At 43.0% G+C, this 22,889-nt stretch overlaps 1 protein-coding gene across 5 annotated transcripts in view; it reads right to left on the bottom strand.

Annotated features, from left to right (window-relative positions):
• Window positions 1-16,139, bottom strand: part of LOC135559077 (E3 ubiquitin-protein ligase Arkadia-like) — a 53,053-nt gene extending 36,914 nt beyond the window's left edge. For 4 of the 5 annotated variants that reach the window (XM_064993443.1, XM_064993461.1, XM_064993458.1 and 1 more), the window contains exons 1-2: window positions 15,728-16,139; window positions 5,373-6,361 (exon numbers count right to left, since the gene is read on the bottom strand). In XM_064993443.1, the coding sequence (XP_064849515.1) occupies window positions 5,373-6,276 (904 nt within the window). In that variant the 5' untranslated portion in view covers window positions 6,277-6,361; window positions 15,728-16,139. The remainder of the gene's footprint in view (window positions 1-5,372; window positions 6,362-15,727) is intronic. The other variant, XM_064993451.1, reaches the window with a different exon arrangement.
• Window positions 16,140-22,889: the final 6,750 nt, after the last annotated feature.

Below are 22,889 nucleotides of genomic sequence, written 5' to 3'. Positions count from 1 at the left end.
CCGATGTCACAGGAAAGCCAAAAAGATTGTCATGGACAACAACCACCCGAGCCACTGCTTGTTCACCCCACTACCATCCAGAAGATGAGGTCAGTACAGGTGCATCAAAGCTGGGACCGAGAGACTGAAAAACAGCTTCTATCTCAAGGTCATCAGGCTGTTAACCTCTCTAGGGTACGGTAGCGTCCCACCTCGTCAACAGCCAGTGAAACTGCAGGACGACAAATTCAAAACAACAGAAATCCAATAATTTTACACCATTTTAAAGATACACTTGTTGTAAATCCAGCCACAGTGTCCGATTTCAGAAAGGCTTTACGACAAAAGCAAACCAAACTATTATGTTAGGTCAGAGCCAAGTCACAGAAAAACACAGCCATTTTTCCAGCCAAAGAGAGGAGTCACAAAAAGCAGAAATAATATATCTTTGATGATCTTCATCAGATGACACTCATAGGACTTCATGTTACACAATACATGTATGTTTTGTTCGATAAAGTTCATATTTATATAAAAAATCTGAGTTTACATTGGCGCCTTACGTTCAGAAGTTCCAAAACATCCTTTGATTTTGCAGAGCGCCACATCAATTTACGGGAATACTCATAATACACATTGCTAAAAGATACAACGGAAAAAGCATACCATGCAATAATCTGAGTACAGCACTCAGAGCCCAAACAACCCAAACAAATATCCTCCATGTTGTGGAGTCAACAGAAGTCAGAAATAGCATTATAAATATTCACTTACCTTTGATGATCTTCATCAGAATGCACTCCCAGGAATCCCAGTTCCACAATAAATATTTTTTTTTCTTTGAAAATGTCCATCCTTTATGTCCAAATACCTCCTTTTGTTCACGCGTTCAGTACACAATCCAAACACACGACGCGCGGTCACTGGGAGCAGATGAAAAGTCAAAAAGTTCCATTACAGTCCGTAGAAACATGACAAATGATGTATAGAATCAATCTTTAGGATGTTTTTAACATAAACCTTCAATAATGTTCCAACCGGAGAATTCCTTTGTCTGTAGAATTGCAATGGAACAGAGCTAACTATCACGTGAAGGTGTGAGACTGAGCTCGTGGCTCTCTGGCAGACCTCTGACTCATTCCCCTCTCATTCGCCCCCACTTCACAGTAGAAGCATCAAACAAGGTTCTAAAGATTGTTGACATCTAGTGGAAGACTTAGGAAGTGCAATATGACCAATATTCCACTGTATCTTCGATAGGCAATGAGTTGAAAACCTACAAACCTCAGATTTCCCACTTCCTGGTTGGATTTTTTCTCAGGTTTTTGCCTGCAATATGAGTTCTGTTATACTCATAGACATCATTCAAACAGTTTTAGAAACTTCTGAGTGTTTTCTATCCTAATTATATGCATATTCTAGCTTTTATGGCTGAGTAGCAGGCAGTTTAATTTGGGCAGGCTTTTCATCCAAAATTCCCAATGCTGCCCCCTACCCTAGAGAAGTTAAATAGCCATCACTAACACAGAGGCTGCTGCCAACATACAGACTCAAATCATTAGCCACTTTAATAAATGGATCACTAGTCACGTTATAAAATCTCAATCTAAATAATGCCACTTTAATAAAGTTTACATATCTTGCAATACTCATCTCACATGTACAGGTGAAGTCAGAAGTTTACATACACTTAGGTTGGAGACATTAAACATTAAAACACTTTTTTCAACCACTCCACAAATTTCTTTTTAACAAACTATAGTCTTGGCAAGTCGGTTGGGACATTATTTTGTGCATGACAAGTAATTTTTCCAACAATTGTTTACAGACAGATTATTTCACTGCATCACTATTCCAGTGGGTCAGAAGTTCACATACACTAAGTTGACTGTGCCTTTAAACAGCTTGGAAAAGTCCAGAAAAGGATGTCATGGCTTTAGAAGCTTCTGATAGGCTAATTGATATCATTTGAGTCAATTGGAGTTGTACCCGTGGATGTATTTCAAGGCCTACCTTCAAAGTCAGTGCCTCTTTGCTTGACATCATGGGGAAAATCAAAAGAAATCAGCCAAGACCTCAGAAAAAAAGTTGGAGACCTCCACAAGTCTGATTCATCCTTGGGAGCAATTTCCCAAGGAGGAACCAGAGATGAACGTACTTTGATGCAAAAAGTGCAAATCAAGCCCAAAACAACAGCAAGGACGTTGTGAAGATGCTGGTATCAATATAAAGTATCTATATCCACAGTAAAAGAGTCCTATAAATCCAGATAACCTGAAAGGCAACTCAGCAAGGAAGAAACCACTGCTTCAAAACATCCATAAAAAAGCCAGACTACGATTTGCAACCTGTACATGAGGGACAAAGATAGTACTTTTTGTCCTCTGGTCTGATGAAACAAAAATAGAACTGTTTGGTCATAATGACCATCGTTATGTTTGGAGGAAAAAGGGGGAGGCTTGCAAGCCGAGGAACACCATCCCAACTGTGAAGCATGGGGGTGGCAGCATCATGTTGTAGGAGTGCTTTGCTGCAGAATGGACTGGTGCACTTCACAAACTTCACAAAATATATGGCCTCATGAGGAAGGGAAATTATGTGGATATATTGAAGCAACATCTCAAGACATCAGTTTGGTCGCAAATGGGTCTTCCAAATGGACAATGAACCCAAGCACACTTTGTGTCAAAATGGCTTAAGGACAACAAAGTCAAGGTATTGGAGTGGCCATCACAAAGTCCTAACCTCAATCCTATAGAACATTTGTCGGCAGAACTGAAAAAGCGGTGTGAGCAAGGAGGCCTACAAACCTGACTCAGGCATATGAGCTCTGTCAGGAGTAATGGGCCAACATTTACCCAACTTATTGTTGGAAGCTTGTGGAAGGCTACCCGAAATGTTTGACCCAAGTTAAACAACTTAAAGGATATGCTACCATATACTAATTGAGTGTATGTAAACTTCTGACCCACTGGGAATGTGATGAAAGAAATAAAAGACGAAATAAATCATTCTCTCTGCTATTATTCTGACATTTCACATTCTTAAAGTGGTGATCCAAACTGACCAAAGACAGAGAATTTTTACTTGGATTAAATGTCAGGAATTGTGAAAAACAGTTTAAATGTATTTGGCTAAGGTGTACGTAAACCTACGACTTCAACTGTATTTTCTACCATGTCTTGCATCTTGCATATGCCACCCGACCATCGCTCATCCATATATACACACACACACACACACACACACATATAAATACATCCATACATCCATACATCCATACATCCGTATATATATATTTTAAATCTTTATTTAAGTAGGCAAGTCAGTTAAGAACACATTCTTATTTACAATGATGGTCTTGGAACAGTGGGCTAACTGCCTTATTCGGGGATTCGATCTTGCAACCTTTCGGTTACTAGTCCAACGCTTCAACCACTAGGCTACCTTCCGCCCCATATATTTATGTACATATTCTTTTCCATCCCTTTACGTGTGTGTATTAGGTAGTTGTAAGTAATCTAACAATTTCACAAGATATTACTGCACTGTCAGAAATAGAAGCACAAGCATTTCGCTACACTCGCATTAACATCTGCTAACCATGTGTATGTGACCAATAAAATTTGATTTGATACACCCAGACACACCCACACCCATCCTAGTCCTGTGATTTGTGCTTTGTTCTATAAATAGCCTAGCTCTGACTGTGAGCTAATTCATCAATTAATATATGGGCAGCTTTTCTCATTTCCACTGAGCACACAGAGCAGGCAAGGTCCGGTCCGACACAAACCAAACCTGACTCAGGGATTAAAATGGTCTCTTCCACGATCAGAGGAGTAATGTACGAGAGCTTTATTTGGATAAGTTTCTCTGAATAAAATAACATTTTACTGGAATCGTGTGTTTGAGAGTGTAACGAGCACTCGGTTGATGTTCACTGTCAAATCAAGTGTCTTTCCAAATAAAGGGGGGAGGGAGACAGTAAACAAAACACAGTTCTGGCTAGAGTGAGAGAGAAAGAGCTGCTGGCCTTGTGAAAGAAATCCCAATTCTGAGTGTCTTCAAATAGCCCTGGTAGGACATCTTTCAGCAAGACGGAACAAAACCAGTGTAATGGTTGCTTGGCCTCTAGGCTACACATCTCATTTCCAGAGAACAACACCACAGAGGCCAAATATATTCCCCCCAATACAGTTACAGTGAGACTGGATAAAACTGTAGGAATAGGCTGTGTACATACACACCGTAAATGTACATTCTGAAAGCCATTCATGCATTCCTTTTTTCTCGGTGGCTAAAATTATCAATTGGTCTCAATTCTGAGCAAAGCGGATTCACAGAAATTAGCAAATTAGCTTGCATTACATATGTTGTCAAATTAATTTCTGGGGTGTGATGCAACACAGACTTTGGCTAATGTGGACAGAAGTATGACATGTTTGGCTCTGCAACATCATGAAGTCCATGACCCCCCCACTCCATACTAACAAGGACAGCTGGGAAACAGAGCAGTTAGACACGAGTGAACGGTGCTACGGATGGAGTCTATCTGTGATTTAACTCTGGCTGGCTATTTAACAGTGAGCGACTCCTTTGACTCTGGTCTGACTTGTGGGTTGGCAGGTAGACTAGTAGTTAAGAGCATTGTGCTAGTAACCGAAAGATCGCTGGTTCGAAGCCCAGAGTCGACTAAGTGAAAGCTCTGTCAGTGTCCTTGAGCAAGAAACTTAACTCTAATTCGCTCCTGTAAGTCACTCTGAATAAGAGAGTCTGCTAAATTATTAAAGTGTAAGGACCAGTACAATTTACCCTGGTCAGAGCAGCTTCATGTCATAAGTCATTGCAAGCTCCGTGTCAGAGGAGTGAGGAAGATGCTCCTCTCTATGGGGATTGTGTGTGTGTTTTTTTTCTCACAAAATGCCAGCTTCTGTTGTTGTGGGGGCGGGAGTGCTCATTTAGGAAGTGGGTTACTCTTTTGACTCCTAGATGGAGCAGACCTTTACTGACAAGTTGCTGAAATACCAGCACCTTGTGTCATGTCTAAACAGCCTTGGCTATCAGTGCAAACTTTGTAGTCCTGATATTTGAGATCTTCGGCCATGTACATAGGCTGACAGTACGTGGCCTTCAGATTGCAGACCTGCGTAGAACAAAGGCAAAGCAGCTAGCGAGGTACTTCTCTGTCAGCAGTCATGGGCAGCTTCGCTGTATGGAGAAGGATGTGTTTTCTGTATCCATAAGTGTTCATTTTTCCATGACCTATGAAATGTTTGAATCCTTCTCGACTGTAATGTGTAATTCAGAAAAAGTTTTTAAAATGTGTGTGCCCGTGCGCAAGAGAAAAGGTCTGAAGCACGCACCAGAGTGCCTAAGGAGGGTGAGTTTACCTGTGGCCACAGCTGCGCTGCTTGGCTGGCTGCTGCTGCTGCTGACGTTGACATACAGCTCATCCTCTGCCTCTGTGGACGAGGGTGAGGATGACTCGCTGGTCAGCTCCTCACTGGAGCTGCTGGTGCTGTGGAGCAGCGCGTATTTCCTGCGAGCGATTACCTCGCGCTTCTTCCTCTGGAGAAGTAGGCGCTCTTTCTGCTTCTGAGTCCGCTGGATGGCGCCGGGCCCAGGCTTCACAAACCGCTTCCTATGCAGTGACCGCCGCCCGCTCAGACACGGCCGCTTCAGCAGCACCGGCACCGGCTCCATCTCCAACCGTGCCCACTTATGAGAGCGGCTTCCCCGAGTCCGACCCAGAATGGTGCGCAGACCCACCCCAGTCCCGCCCCCTGTGGTGGAGACCGGCGCCTGCTGTGCGGGCTGCGGTCCCCCTGCTGCTCCCGTCCCTCCAGCCTCCACCTCTTCCTCTGAGCTCATAGTATCCGAATCCCCGAAGCGCAGGCTGGAGGAGGGAGAGGAGGCACAGTCACTGAACGAGGACTCTGGGTTGCGTTCGTTCTCGCTGCGACGCTCCAAGAGATCTGGCTGGTGGCGCTGAAGGGGAAGAGAACCCTCACTGACACGACTCTCCTTCAGGGAGCAGTCCGACGGCCCTGGTTGTTGGCTCTTGCGCTTTTTGCGTCCGGGCAGGCCCCTGTCTGGGTCTCTGCGGGCCCCTGTGTGGCTCAGGGGCCGGTGCCTAGTCTCGGCACACAGCTGTGCAAACTCGCTGCCTGCCTTGCCGATCACCTCCATGTTGGCAGGGAAGCTCTTGGCTGTCTCCATGGGCTCTGGGTTGGCCAGCGGACCCTTCAGGTGCTCCTGTCTACCCTGGGCCTCAGAGGGCACCTCGCTCTTCATGCTGCCTGGTCCACGCAGAGGCAATGCCAAATACACTTCCACCAGCTCCTATAGGTCCATTGGCGGCACCGCAACTAACCTAGTTCTGTGAAACAAGAGAAGATAAACATTAGAAACTAACAAAGTGCGATCATTATTTTTCAATGGAGTTTATGAACAGAAATATGGGCTAAATGTATTATGATAATATTTACATGTAGGGGCACTCGCTATCTGGTTGTGTAGGCAAAAACAGTGCACCATGGTTTGTTTTTTGAGAGCAAATTAATTGAGGCCTTGGGCTGAGTCAGTTGTGTAGCATTTGTTTGATTATCCATTCCTGGCAGTGCATGACTCAGACTGGGTGGTAATCTGGGACTAATCTCAGTATGCTGGCTAGGCTTGATGCTGTAATGAAGGAAACTGATGAGCAAAGTAAGGTCATGCAGCCTGGTAATATGGAAAAGGTGGAAACAAACACTGGAGCATCTCTTTGACCAGTTGAATGTCTCCAGCTCAATTCTCTATTGTAGAGTGATAAAACCATGGAAAGGCTGCGTGGGGAGATTAGGAGACATCTTCATAATGGCATTACAGGAACAGAATGGACTGGAGAACTCGCTTATCGACATCTTCAGAAGGTACCAGGCTACAAGCAACCAATGCTAATCATGCATCCCTTTGATATAGATCTTGTAAATAAAAACAAGCATGCTGGCATCAAAACACTAGCCTAGCAGAAACTCTTACCGAAATAAAAGCTTCTAGGCCTTCATATAAGCCTAATCTCACCACTTTCCTCCTTTCCATCCATCCCTCCTCATTTATCACACTTCCCCTCTCCATCCCTCTTCATTTATCACACTTCCCCTCTCCATCACTCTTCCCCTCTCCATCCCTCTTCATTTAATCACACTTCCCCTCTCCATCACTCTTCCCCTCTCCATCCCTCTTCATTTAATCACACTTAACCTCTCCACCTCTCCATCCCAGCTCATTTATCACAATTCCCCTCTCCACCCCTCTTCATTTATCACACTTCCCCTCTCCATCCCTCTTCATTTATCACACTTCCCCTCTCCATCCCTCTTCATTTATCACACTTTCCCTCTCCATCACTCTTCCGCTCTCCATCCCTCTTCATTTAATCACACTTCCCCTCTCCATCACTCTTCCCCTCTCCATCCCTCTTCATTTAATCACACTTCCCCTCTCCATCACTCTTCCCCTCTCCATCCCTCTTCATTTAATCACACTTCCCCTCTCCATCACTCTTCCCCTCTCTATCCCTCTTCATTTAATCACACTTCCCCTCTCCATCCCTCCTCATTTATCACACTTCCCCTCTCCATCACTCTTCCCCTCTCCATCCCTCTTCATTTAATCACACTTCCCCTCTCCATCCCTCTTCATTTATCACACTTCCTCCTTTCCTAAAATTGTCTAGTCTAATCACACAGTTTCTATTTAAAAAAGAAGCCTTTCACCAAGGGGAGGACAGAGTAAAATGTCTTCTGCTTCAGTGCAGTCACCTCAAGTCCTTTCCTTTGAATTATGAAAGCAGCCATCTGTTTAAAAAGGCATGTTCATTGGCCTACTTCTTGGTGTGGTGGAGTGGTATAACGTGCACACACAGCTGGCAGGGTGGTGTTTTCCTATACTTGATCCACCAGTAAAACACCTCAAACTAAGATTCAGAATAAAATCCCACTTTATGAGAAGTTTTATTTAATGACACAAGTGAACTGGACATTGTAAACTATCCTTTAGAAGCCTTATAATGGTTGGCCTAATGAAGCCGTACTGATGAAACAGTAATGTGTAAAAGACATACTAATTGCCCATCTCCAGCCTGCAATATCCTGTGTATTGACAAGGCTCAGTTTGAAAACAATGAAGTCTATGGTATAAAGCATTGTTCACTCTACAGGCCTTAATGCTCAAATCAGTTTTGTTTTTCAAAACTGCTTTGGAATACTGACTGTCCAAACAGCAAGTTACAAGTGACCAAATCGGATGTGTGGGAGTTCAGTCAAAATTATTTTGCTGACCTGGCTATGCTAGTTGTCATTGTAACAATAGGTGTTTGCTCAGCAGTGGAGGCTGATTGGTGGTGGTGCTCCTGCTTCCTATCACTCAGAAGTTATGTAGCAAGCTGAAGTGACAACAATGGCTGCCATGGACATTTCCCAGTCACGTTGAATGTTCAAAATCCTCATGTAATAAGACTAAGCCTCAAACGATAAGATAGTAGCATAGGCTATAACAATGCACCCACAAGACACAAGCACACATTATAGTAAGTGAAGGTTCTGTTCTGTCTAAGCATCAAAAACATGTATTTACTGTTAGACGGGCCCTATAAAATCCACAATGCGGAGAATGATGGCAGAGTCACCGAATCCAGACATTAAAACGGAATTCAACAATATTCAAAAACATATTGAACTTAGTAGGGAATCAAGTAAATGTATTGAAAAGTAATACGTTTCCCTAAGTTTATCATAAGACAAGAACAGAAAGCATCAGTCATTTGTATTTCCTGCAACTTTCTGAAGAGGCAATGAGAATGCCCGTCTGTGTGAGGTGCGAGCGTCTCCCACTTTGTGTAGCTGTTAGCGATGATGCCAACTCAAACCTGTCTGATAGATGGAAAAGCTCTCCCAAACTTTCTCAATTAATGTTAACTACTAAGTAGCCTATGCTTACCTGGCAGAATGATATCACGAGTATTTGGTTAGATAACTCAACCATCATGTATGCTACAAAAACAGCATTCTCTTGCTAGGTGCTCACTTGAATTAAAAGGGTAATTACATTCCAAAATATAAATATCTTACATTTTTCCCAGACTCAAATAATTGTCTCCTGGTGTGCTTTAAGCATTTTTGTGTTCTTAAAACATCAAATATTGTTGTTTTTCTATTATAATGTCTGGTTGAGAGTAGAGGTCGACCGATTAAATCGGAATGGCCGATTAATTAGGGCTGATTTGAAGTTTTCATAACAATCGGAAATCGGTATATTTGGGCGCCAAATTTTTTATATACCTTTATTTAACTTGGCAAGTCAGTTAAGAACACATTCTTATTTTCAATGACGGCCTAGGAACAGTGGGTTAACTGCCTTGTTCAGGGGCAGAACGACAGATTTTCACATTGTCAGCTCGGGGGATCCAATCTTGCAACCTTACAGTTAACTTGTTCAACACTCAAACCACCTGCCTCTCATTGCACTCCATGAGGAGCCTGCCTGTTACGCAAATGCAGTAGAAGCCAAGGTAAGTTGCTAGCTAGCATTAAACTTATAAAAAACAATCAATCATAATAACTAGTTACAACTACACATGGCTGATGATATTACTAGTTAATCTAGCGTGTCCTGCGTTGCATATAATCGATGCAACGCTGGGGGATGATTTAACAAAAGCGTATTTGCGAAAAAAAGCCCAATCGTTGGACGACTGTACCTAACCATAAACACCAATGCCTTTCTTAAAATCAATACACGGAAGTAGATATTTTTAAACCAGCATATTTAGCTAAACGAAATTCAGGTTAGCAGGCAATATTAACCAGGTGAAATTGTGTCATTTCTCTGCATTCATTGCACGCAGAGTCAGGGTATATGCAACAGTTTGGGCAGCCTGGCTCATTGCGAACTAATTTGACAGAATTTTACTTAATTGTGACATAACATTGAAGGTTGTGCAATGGAACAGGAATATTTAGACTTAGGGATGCCAGCCGTTAGATACAATAATGAAAGGTTCCGTATTTCACTGAAAGAATAAACGTTTTGTTTTCAAAATGATAGTTTCCGGATTCTACCATATTAACGACCAAAGGCTTGTATTTCTGTGTGTTATTATGTGTGTTATAATTAAGTCTATGATTTGATAGAGTAGTCTGACTGAGCGAGGGTAGGCAGCAGCAGGCTCGTAATCATTCATTCAAACAGCACTTTTGTGCATTTTGCCAGCAGCTCTTCGCAAGCACAGCGCTGTTCATGACTTCAAGCCTACCAACCTAATGGCTGGTGTAACCGATGTGAAATGACTAGCTAGTTAACTGGGTGTGCGCTAATAGCGTTTCAAACGTCACTCGCTCTGAGACTTGGAGTAGATGTTCCCCTTGCTCTGCAAGGGCCACGGCTTTTGTGGAGCGATGGGTAACGCTGCTTCGAGTGGGGCTGTTGCCGATGTGTTCGAGCCCAGGTAGGGGCGAGGAGAGGGACGGATGCTATACTGTTACACTGGCAATACTATAGTGCCTATAAGAACATCCAATAGTCAAAGGTTAATGAAATACAAATGGTATAGAGAGAAATAGTACTATAAATACTATATTAACTACAACCTAAAACCTCTTACCTTGGAATGTTAAAAGGAACCATCAACTTTCATATGTTCTCATGTTCTGAGCAAGGAACTCAAACGTTAGCTTTTTTACATGGCACATATTGCACTTTTACTTCTCCAACACTTTGTTTTTGCATTATTTAAACCAAATTGAACATGTTTCATTATTTATCTGAGGCTAAATTGATTTTTATTAATGTGTTATATTAAGTTAAAATAAGTGTTCATTCAGTATTGTTGTAATTGTCATTATTACAAATAAATAAATAAATAAATTGTAAAACAAAAAACATGGAGAAGAAAAAATAAAATACGTCCGATAAATCGGTATCGTCTTTTTTTGGTCCTCCAATAATCGGTATCGGCGTTGAAAAATCATAATCGGTCGACCTCTGGTTGAGAGCGAAAACCTGACAAAAACTGAAACATTTCAGAAACCTGGGAAAACTAAGAGAAATTTGAGAGAGAAAAGGAATTGGCAAAAAAATATAACAGATTTTATAGGGCCTTATGTTAGCACATCTCAGGCAAAGAAAAAGAAAAGCACCCAGCAACTGTGGTCAGGTCACAGTGTTTTTGCCGTAGCTACAGCAAATACTGCAATACTATCCGGTCTGTTGCATTCCATTCGCTGACCCTGAGATCTTGATGTTACACAACACCACACATGAGCATGCAGCACTATTAGCTTATTTAATGATCATAAAGTGTGTGAAAACCTGCACCTGGAAAGTAGTGCAGAGTGTAATTTGGTGTGTTCATGAGCATACACTAGAATGCAAACCTACTGCAAAACCCAGTCAGTCAGTGAGTGCCTGGGGTGGAAGCCACTTCCCCCACCCATCATTTGGACAAGAGTAATTCCATAGTTATGGATGTTACATTTGCATGCAAAACCACAATTTTAAAATGGCTCACAGAATGGACAAACAAAATATAAATTAAGTTTGATGTGTTTGTCTATAGTACTCCTTGGGGCATGTTGGTTTCACTTTAAAATTACAAAATTACTTTCTCAGGTTGACCTTCTGCTGGAATTCTCCATATGCATATTAAACCCCAGTGACCCATAAGTAGATTGAGGCATGCAGGAAACATAAGGATTGTGTGGGTGCTGGTCTTCAAACTGCAACAAAACCCTGAGTGGGTCAACCACTAGGGATCATCAAATCCTCACGAATCCTCCACAACTCGAGGGTTTGTGTAGCCCTGAGTTGACTACCATTAAAGCATGATATCCCCCTCACAAACTAGACAACAGGAGAGGGTATCTGGCCAGGAGCCCTCAATGTGTAGCCTAGCCTACTAAAGAAAACAAACATTGAGAGTAGCACTGAACAAATACCTGATACAGTATTCATGAAAACACTTGTGTATCATGACTGTGTTTCCATCTCATGAGCAAAGAGAAGGAAGAGGATGCCGCAGGTGGAGACTTCTGGGAACTGGGGCTAGGGGGGGAAGGTGGGGGTGGGGGCATCCTGAGATGCCCCCTCCCTAGGTTCCAAAGTATAACTGCTGCCAGGGAACCAAAGCCCCGACCCATGATCCTCTGAGGCTCCCCCTGTGAGCCACTGATGAGTCCCTGTGCCACAGAGCGAGCAGCGCCATGACACACAGCAGCCTCAGAGGACAGCCACCTTGGCAATCAATCCCCCCTGGCACCAAGGTGGAGACATTTCAGAGGAGAGGGCGTTTATGGGAAACTGCTTTAATTCATTCCTTGAGGAGCACAACGCAGACCTATCTTGAGCTTCTCGGCACACAGTTTCAGCAGGTTTGTCAATGTGTTCTGTGCAAGGTGTGACTCAAATTGTGGGGTGAATCGGAACTCATTATGCAGTACTTCTACCAGTCAATAATAGTAGAAAACAGTGCAATGAACTGCAGAACAGGAAGTTACACATTCATGTCTCTACAAAAAAAGGTTGCCAACATGTTAGCCAAGAAACAAAAAGCGAACAGCTTTGAGTAAGCGGGCACAGTGCTTCATACATTGCCGCTATGATTGGCCCTTCTGAGAAGCTAAGATGTCATCCTCATCCCAATCACAGGGGTTCTTCTAATGCCGTATGAACCAACCAGCACGGCTAACATTGACAGCATTACATACTCCAAATGGGATGAAAATCCCCTAATGTGCTGACAAGAATGGCCATTTGTATAAACATATTGAAAAATCATTCAAAGAAAGAACACCTAGACAACCTTTGAGTGATTAAGCATTGATTTCCTATTAGTGCATGGTACTATATATCCTACAACGTTTTGACATGTCAAATACAGGCTTGAGAGAATAGTGCCATGATGTAGGCGTATTTCAATACTACTACAATTCTGTGGGCAGAACAGATGTGATTACTTCTGATGAACAGTCATACCACTGTTTTTATCAAGTCAAACTAAAACTGACAAATAAATAAATAACCATGCTGATGTGCTGAGGGGAAAATGCTGAAATAGGCCCCACTATTATCATTCTATAACTGTGTCACTGCTCTGCAATATGGCATCCAGTGGGTTTTGGAAACTGCCATGGTAACAAGGGACTGTGTGTAGCTACAATTAAGTTTATTTCTAGCTCATATCATTTAAGGTGCTCTGCCATTTCCTACAATTATAACAGTTTGCCTAATTTCAGTGTATGTGTCAAAATAAGCAAGAATATTGTAGAGAATCATTGTACCATCTAAACCACTGTGAAATATATTTTCCATCACCAAAAATATAGTATTTTCAGCTGCTTGAAGCTGGTGTACAAAACCGAAAGTAAAAGACGCAATAACTACATTTAATTACGTAAGCATAGAAATAGAACACAGAACAGAGCTACCGCTTCCAAAGCCCCGTTTCCACTGGCACTTAAAATTTGGGCCAGATTCGACTTGGGTCGAGGGAAACCCGGGCCAGCGCAGCCCAGTTTCACAACTGGCGCCAGCTCGATTCGAATTCGGGTTGGTGACGCTATTACTATGCAACCACCAAGTGGATCACTGCTGGATGCGGATACGTTTAGCTGGCTTGTTGCTGTTAGCTAGCACATGAACAAGCGGTACTGCAGTAGCTAGACATAACACAAATTACCACCAAAGCTGGATCCTTTATTCATTTGTACACTACACAATAAACTTTTATGATAACTATCACCCCTCAAATGCTAGCTACCAAATCAGAGTTGAAACACGCTAGCAGGAATTTTAGCTGGACAGCCAACACCATGGCAAGCAAGGTAGGAATTATTAGTTATGCTAACAACGCTAACGTTTAGTTAGCGAATGTCAGCAAGCTAAATACATGGTTGACTGGCACTTCACCATCTTGCTAGCTAGCAACATCAGCGAAGCCAGCTGCAGTCACATATTGGCTACCTTGCAACATAACATCATTTATCGTTTCTGGGGGGGAGTGGAAATGTAATTTGAGCTATCCCACCAAGGCCAGCCCAGCCTAGGTTGAATTCAAAGTGCCAATGGAAACGCGGCTTTGGTGTTGCTTTCAATGAGAATGGCAGATCTATAACTTATATTTCTATATTCATTTGTTCGGGTCATCCAAAAAGTTACACATTACAGCTTTAAATCAATCCAGTGATGCGTTATTGTTCTCCAAATTGTGACTGAGATTAGGTGTCTTCTATCATAGATAAAGAGTGGCATCAACGCAAAAAGAATGGCATCAACATCGTGAACATAAACCAAAACATGTCATGAGGGAAGAGGTATTGGTGCTTCTTATACTGGAACAGTGCAGAGAATGTAGGGCAGGATAATTAACGATTGACTGGTCCCAAGTGTACACATCAAGTTTTCTAATAATGTGTCATTCGGTTGACAGTGTGCTCCTTTATGCAGGGTAGCCTAGTGGTTAGAGCGTTGAACTAGTAACTGTAAGGTTGCAAGTTCAAAACCTCCGAGCTGACAAGGTAAAAAACTGTCGTTCTGCCCTCGAACAGGCAGTTGACCCATTGTTCCTAGGCCGTCATTGAAAATAAGAATTTGTTCTTAACTGACTTGCCTAGTTAAATAAAGGTAAAATAAATTAATAAATGAATAATTGTGACAGTATTTGCCTAATGTTTTCTGGCGTGTACTAGGCCTCAGTCAGATATTTCGTCATTTGGACTCTGGCTCTTTAGGTACATAACCCTACTAATTGTCCAAGCCTGTATTTATTCTTTATTTTTTTTAAAGCATATTTATTTCATTTTTACCTTTATTTAACTAGTCAAGTCAGTTAAGAACAAATTCTTATTTTCAATGACAGCCTGGGAACAGTGGGTTAACTGCCTTGTTCAGGGGCAGAACAACAGATTTGTACCTTGTCAGCTCGGGGATTTGATCTTGCAACCTTTCGGTTACTGGTCCAACGCTCAAACCACTAGGTTACCTGCCACATAAATATTACAACCAAAGCCATACCAAATATGAAATAGACTGCTGCAAGTGTCTTCAGCATTTTGTTTTCTTCTCTAGCCATATTAACGTCAGTCAACAAACATAACACGCTACCAGGCTAATTTGACAGCGCAGTTTCATTACTTGTAAGTATTTTGATATACATTTCGACATCCTCCTCCTCATCCTGTCAGTCACAGATACAACATATTTTGATGTTGCCCAACTTTAGCCAGCACTAGTAAGCTAACGTTTAATTAATGAATTCAGTTCTACACGGAGTGGTCTTATAGGTTAACCAAATAAGACCACTCCGTGTAGAACTGACTTAATTAAACGTTAACTTACTAGTGCTGGCTATAGCTACATGGCCTTGGCTTACTAGTTTACTTAGTTAGCAAGATGGCAAGGCTGCAAATCTTCACATTCAAAGGTTGGGTTTCTCATGAACTCGCTGATAAGATCCTATTTGCTAATAACCAATGTAGCTAGCTACCTAACTCGTTAGCTAGCCAACCCCAAATGGCTCACAACAAGACATTTTAGCTACTACCGTACCAAGCTAACATTAACTACTGAATCTTCAGAGCAAACAATAGCTCGTTAGCTAGCTACAGTACGCTGGCTACTGTCTGATCGTGTTAGCCAGCTAACGTTGAGAGAAAAACAAAGACAGTTATCTAGCTAGCTAACGTATATTGATTGACTCAACACATACCTGTACTCTCTTGAAAGTGGGATTCTGTGTTATTTTATGGCTCCCTTTGAATTACATATGCCCTGGATGAACTTAAATAAGGGACACAAGTAAATCGCGATCGAACGACAGTCACCGGGTTGTGAAACTGACAACAGGAACAAAATCGAAGTGGGCCCGTGGCAATACCAACGTCGTTACAAATCAGCGCCTGGATGAAGACCCGAGAGAAAAATACTTAATATATTCCTGGCTTTATGTGGCATATTAACACAGTACGCAATACATACTATTTTTTCTACGAAAAAACAGAAATTCCATTCCATTTGCCATCAGGGCCCTCGATGAAGTCCCCATTCCTGCCTCTTCGAGGCGACCACTGTTGTTTACCCAGCTCGACTCGTCGGTTTACTCTCGATGGCACAGAGGTTGGGTTGCTGGACTTGTGTGAAGCTAGCCACAATAAGGATTCACGACAAAAGTGTCTGGAATTTGCAATTCGCCTTCAAAATAAAAGGCTCCCATTGAAACATGCAAACGGTACAAATAGTGGAATAATGCCGTATTTGGAATAGATCCTGCTTAACAAGGTTGAAATGTTGATAATTAAATTCAACAAAATACAGTAGAAGTTAATTTGACCAAAACATTATTGGAGTCGCACTGTGGATGTATTAGATTTCAGAACTGTGTTGGGGACATACTTATATGCCCTGTACAGCCTTATCTATTGATGTTGGGTCCATGAACTGGGGTATCAGCCGACTTGTGACACCCACAGAACACAACTGTGAAGAGTCTAAGCTCACCAGTCAATCTACTGTATATTGACATTCATATTGCAATGTACAGCCTTACCCATGGATCTTAGGTCCATGAAATTCTACGTCGCTAATTTTTAGGCTGATACCCCATTTCATGGAGCCAAGAGCCATAGGTAAGGCATAAATCAAATCTAACTTTTTGTCACATGCGCCGAATACAACAAGTGTAGTAGACCTTACCGTGAAATGCTTACTTACAAGCACTTAACTTGAACTGCACTGTTGGTTAAGAAAATATTTACCAAATAAACGAAAGTCAAAAATTATAAAAAGTAACACAATAACGAGGCTATATACAGAGGGGGTACCAGTACCGACTCAGTGTGTGGGGGATGCATAGATAATAAACAGCGAGTTGACGCAGTGTAGAAAACAAATGGGGGGGGGGGGGGGATCAATGTAATAGTCCGGTGGCCATTTAATTAGTTGTCCAGCAGTCTTATGGCTTGGGGGTAGAAGCTGTTAAGGAGCCTTTTGGTCCTAGACTTGGCGTTCCGGTACTGCTTGCCGTGTGGTAGCAGAGAAAACTGTCTATGACTTGGGTGACTGGAGTCTCTGACACTTTTATGGGCTTTCCTCTGACACCGCCTATTATATAGGTCCTGGATTGCAAGAAGCTTGGCCCCAGTAATGTACTGGGCCATACACACTACCCTCTGTTGTGCCTTGCAGTCGGAGACCGAGCATTTGCCATACCAGGCAGTGATGCAACCGGTCACAATGCTCTCGATGGTGCAGCTGTAAACTTTGAGGATCTGGGAACCCATGTCAACTCTTTTCAGTGTCCTGAGGGGGAAAAGGTTTTGTCGTGCCCTCTTCACGGCTGTCTTGGTATGTTTGGACCATGATAGATTGTTGGTGATGTGGACACCAAGGAACTTGAAACTCTTGACCCGCTCCACTACAGCCCCGTTAATGTTAATGAGGACCTGTTTGTCCCGCCTTTTCCTGTAGTCCACGATCAGCTCCTTTGTCTTGCTCACACTGTACATTGCAATATGCATGTCAATATTCAAAATAGGCTGGATAGTGAGGTGATTTCCCAGTTAGTCCCGCAAGAAGAGCAACAACGCTAATATATGTGTAAACTCTTCAGAGTTCTGGGTGTCACAAGTAGACTGATACCCCAGTTCATGGACCCAACATGAATAGGTAAGGCTGTACAGGGCATATAAGTATGTCCCCAACACAGTTCTGAAATCTAATACATCCACAGTGCGGATTCAACTTTTTTTCTGTTCGTCAAATTAACCACTTATGTAGACTGATACCTATGGATCAGGCACATTTTTACGGTCCATGAAATGGGATAAGGGGGTAGAGTGCAATATGACAATGCCAATACACATATGCTCAGCAAAAAAAGAAACGTACTCTCACTATCAACTGTGTTTACTTTCAGAAAACATAACATTTGTAAATAGTTGTATGAACATAAGATTCAACAACTGAAGCATAAACTGAACAAGTGCCACAGACATGTGACCAACATAAATTGAATAATGTGTCCCTGAACAAAGGGGGGTCAAAGTCAAAAGTTACGATCAGTATCTGGTGTGGCCACCAGCTGCAATAAGTACTGCAGTGCATCTCATCCTCATGGCCTGCACCAGATTTGCCAGTTCTTGCTGTGAGATGTTACCCCACTCTTCCACCAAGTCACCTGCAAGTTCCCAGACATTTCTGGAGGGAATGGCCCTAGCCCTCCGATCCAACAGGTCCCAGACATGCTCAATGGAATTGAGATCAGGCCTCGGTGTAACGCTCATTCCTTCGGCAATTTCCCACAGTCAAAGTCCTGCAACAAGAGCTACGACTTTAATATTTGTGTAAACTCTTCACACTTGTGTTCTTTGGGTGTCACTGTGAAGGCTGATACCCCATTTCATGGACCCAAGTTGATGATCCATAGGTAAGGCATAGCAATATGAATGTCAATACACAGTAGGTTGACTGGTGAAAAGTCCCGGTATATACAGATATTGGTGATAATGCACAATAGCTACATCAATATTGCGAGCCGTGATGAGTAATGGCGGCTGGTAGAGATTTGTGAGTCGACGCAACATGGCGGCAAATTCAAGATAGAAGAACCATTTAAACAGTTTGCTATTACAGCGGGTTTAAGAGTGGAAAAAGTGTGGAGATGTGGAAATTGACCGCGAGGAAGAAAGAAAGCAGTTGAGTGTAGAGGGAAGCTGTGTGTTGAGGAAGATTGGCGTGAAGTACAAAAATAATAAAACGCAACCGGTAGCTCTAAAATTTTACCTGACGAGAGTGAGGATGAATTACCTGCGGTGGCAGGTGCAGTGAAGATGTCGAGTACGAGCCTTGTCGCAATGATGACAAGGATGATTCTGGCCCAGTGGTAGTGAGATTTTTGGAGAGAATGGATACTTGCCTTCTGACTGAACCATATGTGGTGCCAGGATGGGTTGAGAGGAAGTTGGAAACTGTTAAATCAGTGAAAGTAACTCGAAATGGACTGGTGATGATTTTCTGTGTGTCTTCCGTCCAAGGGGTGTGGGCCATCCACACCACGTGCCTCAGGACAAGACCTGTGACTTGCTTTGTTCTCTGGAGTAGGGTATCGTGGAAAGGAGTGCTAACTCATATGGATCCAGGGCGAGGGATCCTAAGTGGCTCCCTGTGAGTAGGCCGACCCCAATAGAGAGTGATAGCCACAACCCCCATTCCTACACTCACCCAAGCCCCATCCTGTGACCTAAGAGGCATATATCAGATGCTCAGCATGCTCTGCTCACAACTATTGGTCCAAGCCTAAATCACACAAATAACAACACAGCACTATGGACCACAAAGATTTTGCTATCTCATCCTGAAAAATACAAGGTCTGAGGTAATCTGCTTTCAGCCTAAAGATCAGGTACCCAGACATCACCAGAGTAATCAGAAATTCGGACATTGTCATCCTGCAAGAAACATGGAACAGAGAAAATGGACCCACTGGTTGCCCTCTAGGTTACAGGGAGCTTGTAGTCCCAGCCACCAAATTACCAGGTGTTACACAGATATCAGACTTAACCTACTCTATTAAATTAATCAAAGCAGGAACATTTTACATTTGGCTAGAATTTCTAAAGGAAATTACCTCAACAGAGTAAAATGTCCTCCTGCGTGCTAAATCCCCCCACTTGAATCTCCATACTTTAATGAAGACAGCTTTTCCAGCAAATCAAATCTAAGTTTATTTGTCATGTGCGCCGAATACAACAGGTGTAGAACTTACAGTGAAATGCTTACTTACAGGCTCTAACCAAGAGTGCAAAAAAGGTATTAGGTGAACAATAGGTAGGTAAAGAAATTAAACAACAGTAAAAAGACAGGCTATATACAGTAGCGAGGCTGTAGAAGTAGCAAGGCTACATACAGACACCGGTTAGTCAGGCTGATTGAGGTAGTATGTACATGTAGATATGGTTGAAGTGACTATGCATATATGATGAACAGAGAGTAGCAGTAGCGTAAAAGAGGGGTTGGTGGGTGGGACACAATGCAGATAGCCAGGCTAGCCAATCTGCGGGAGCACTGGTTGGTCGGCCCAATTGAGGTAGTATGTACATGCATGTATAGTTAAAGTGACTATGCATATATGATAAACAGAGAGTAGCAGTAGCGTAAAAAAAGAGGGGTTGGGGGGGTACACAATGCAAATAGTCCGGGTAGCAATTTGATTACCTGTTCATGAGTCTTATGGCTTGGTGGTAAAAACTGTTGAGAATCCTTCTTGTCCTAGACTTGGCACTCCAGTACCGCTTGCCATGCGGTAGTAGAGAGAACAGTCTATGACTGGGGTGGCTGGGGTCTTTGACAATTTTTAGGGCCTTCCTCTGACACTGCCTGGTGTAGAGGTCCTGGATGACAGGCAGCTTAGCTCAAGTGATGTACTGGGCCTTACGCACTACTCTCTGTAGTGCCTTGTGGTCAGAGGGCGAGCAAAATATCATACCGGGCAGTGATGCAAACAGTCAGGATGCTCTCGATGTTGCAGCTGTAGAACCTTTTGAGGATCTCAGGACCCATGCCAAATCGTTTTAGTTTGCTGAGGGGGAATAGGCTTTGTCGTGCCCTCTTCACGACTGTCTTGGTGTGTTTGGACCATTCTAGTTTGTTGTTGATGTGGACACCAAGGAACTTGAAGCTCTCAACCTGCTCCACTACAGCCCCGTCGATGAGAATGGGGTCGCGCTCGGTCCTCCTTTTCTTGTAGTCCACAATCATCTCCTTAGTCTTGGTTACGTTGAGGGATAGGTTGTTATTCTGGCACCAACCGGCCAGGTCTCTGACCTCCTCCCTATAGGTTGTCTTGTCGTTGTCGGTGATCAGGCCTACCACTGTTGTGTCATCTGCAAACTAAATGATGGTGTTGGAGATGTGCCTGGCCATGCAGTCGTGGGTGAATAGGGAGTACAGGACGGGACTGAGCACACACCCCTGGGGAACTCTAGTGTTGAGGATCAGCGTGGCCGATGTGTTGCTACCTACCCTCACCACCTGGGGGCGGCCCGCCAGGAAGTCCAGGATCCAGTTGTAGAGGGAGGTGTTTAGTCCCAGGATCCTTAGCTTAGTGATGAGCTGAGGGTACTATGGTGTTGAACGCTGAGCTGTAGTCAAAATGAATAGCAGTCTCACATAAGTGTTCATTTTGTCCAGGTGGGAAAGGGCAGTGTGGAGTGCAATAGAGATTGCATCATCTGTGGATCTGTTTGGGCAGTATGCAAATTGGAGTGGTTCTAGGGTTTCTGGGATAATGGTGTTGATGTGAGCCATTACCAACCTTTCAAAGCACTTAATGGCTACGGACGTGAATGCTACGGACGTGAGTGCTACAGGTCTGTAGTCATTTAGGCAGATTGCCTTTGTGTTCTTGGGCACAGGGACTATGGTGGTCTGCTTGAAACATGTTGGTATTACAGACTCAATCAGGGACATGTGAAGACACCTGCCACTTGGTCAGCACATGGTAATCCGTCTGGCCCCGCAGCCTTGTGTTGACCTGTTTAGAGGAGAGCTTTGTACGCGTCTCTCTGTGTGGAGTACAGTTGATCTAGAATAGTTTCCCCTCTGGTTGCACATTTAACATGTTGATGGAAATTTGGTAGAACTGATTTTAGTTTCCCTGCATTAAAGTCTCCGGCCACTAGGAGTGCCGCCTCTGGGTGAGTGGTTTCCCGTTTGCTTATTTCCTTATACATCGGTCTTAATGCCAGCACCTGTCTGTGGTGGTGAAGAAGATGTCATAAATTTCCAGGCCATGGACACATACTAGTCTGTGATGACCTAAATGCCAGAACTGGACAAGAACCTGACATTCTCAGCACACAGGGGGACAAACACCTACCTGGAGGTGACGGTATTCCCTCCCAAATATGCCCCCCTAGACACAACTATGACAAAACAACCAACAAAAATGGGTCACTAGTCTTGCAGCTCTGTTGCACGCTGGGTCTGTACATTGTCAATGGTAGGCTTCGAGAGGACTTCTATGGTAGGTACACCTACAGCTCATCCCTTGGCTGTAGTACTTTAGATTGATTTATCACAAACCTCAATCTAGAGTCTCTCAGAGTGTTCACAGTCAGACCAATGACACCCCTATCAGATCACATCAACATCACAGCCTACTTTAACAAAGTAATACTATCATGAGGCATCAAAGCCAACCAAACTGCATACTATTAAGAAACCCTATAGATGGAAGGAAAGTAGTGGAAATCTACCAAAAAAACTATTGGGCAACAACAAATCTAATCCCATTTAGACAACTTCCTGGACAAAACATTTCACTGCAATAGTGAAACTATAAACTTGGTAGTAAAAAGACTAAACTGTACATTTGACCTTTCAGCTTCTCTATCAAGTCTGAAAGTGTCAAGCAGACAACCTAACAAAATGAACAACAATGACAAATGGTTTGATGAAGAATGCAAAACCCTGAGAAAGAAATTGAGAAATATGTCCAACCAAAAGCACAGAGACCCAGAAAACCACATCAGAATTAGGACTATACCCGCTAGTTGTCAAAATTCAGAAAAGAGCTGTTAAAATCTACAACCACCTAAAAGGAATCAATGCGCACACATTCCACCACAACGCCATCACCTACTGAGAGATCAACCTAAAGAAGAGTCCCCTCGGTCAGCTGGATCTGGGGTTCTGTTCCAACACAAACAGACCACACAGAGCCCCAGGATAGCAACACAATTAGACCCAATCAAATTATGAGAAAGCAAAAAGATAACTATTTGACACACTGGAAATAATTACTAAAGACTGAGCAAATTAGAATGCCCTAAACAGAAAATACCTGACAACTGTGACTGACCCAAAATTAAGAA

The sequence above is a fragment of the Oncorhynchus masou genome, chromosome 2 (genome assembly GCF_036934945.1).
Source record: "Oncorhynchus masou masou isolate Uvic2021 chromosome 2, UVic_Omas_1.1, whole genome shotgun sequence".
Taxonomy (NCBI): Eukaryota; Metazoa; Chordata; class Actinopteri; order Salmoniformes; family Salmonidae; genus Oncorhynchus; species Oncorhynchus masou.
The sequence above is the reverse complement of the archived record's forward strand: the minus strand, read 5'-3'. Positions and strand labels throughout refer to the sequence as shown.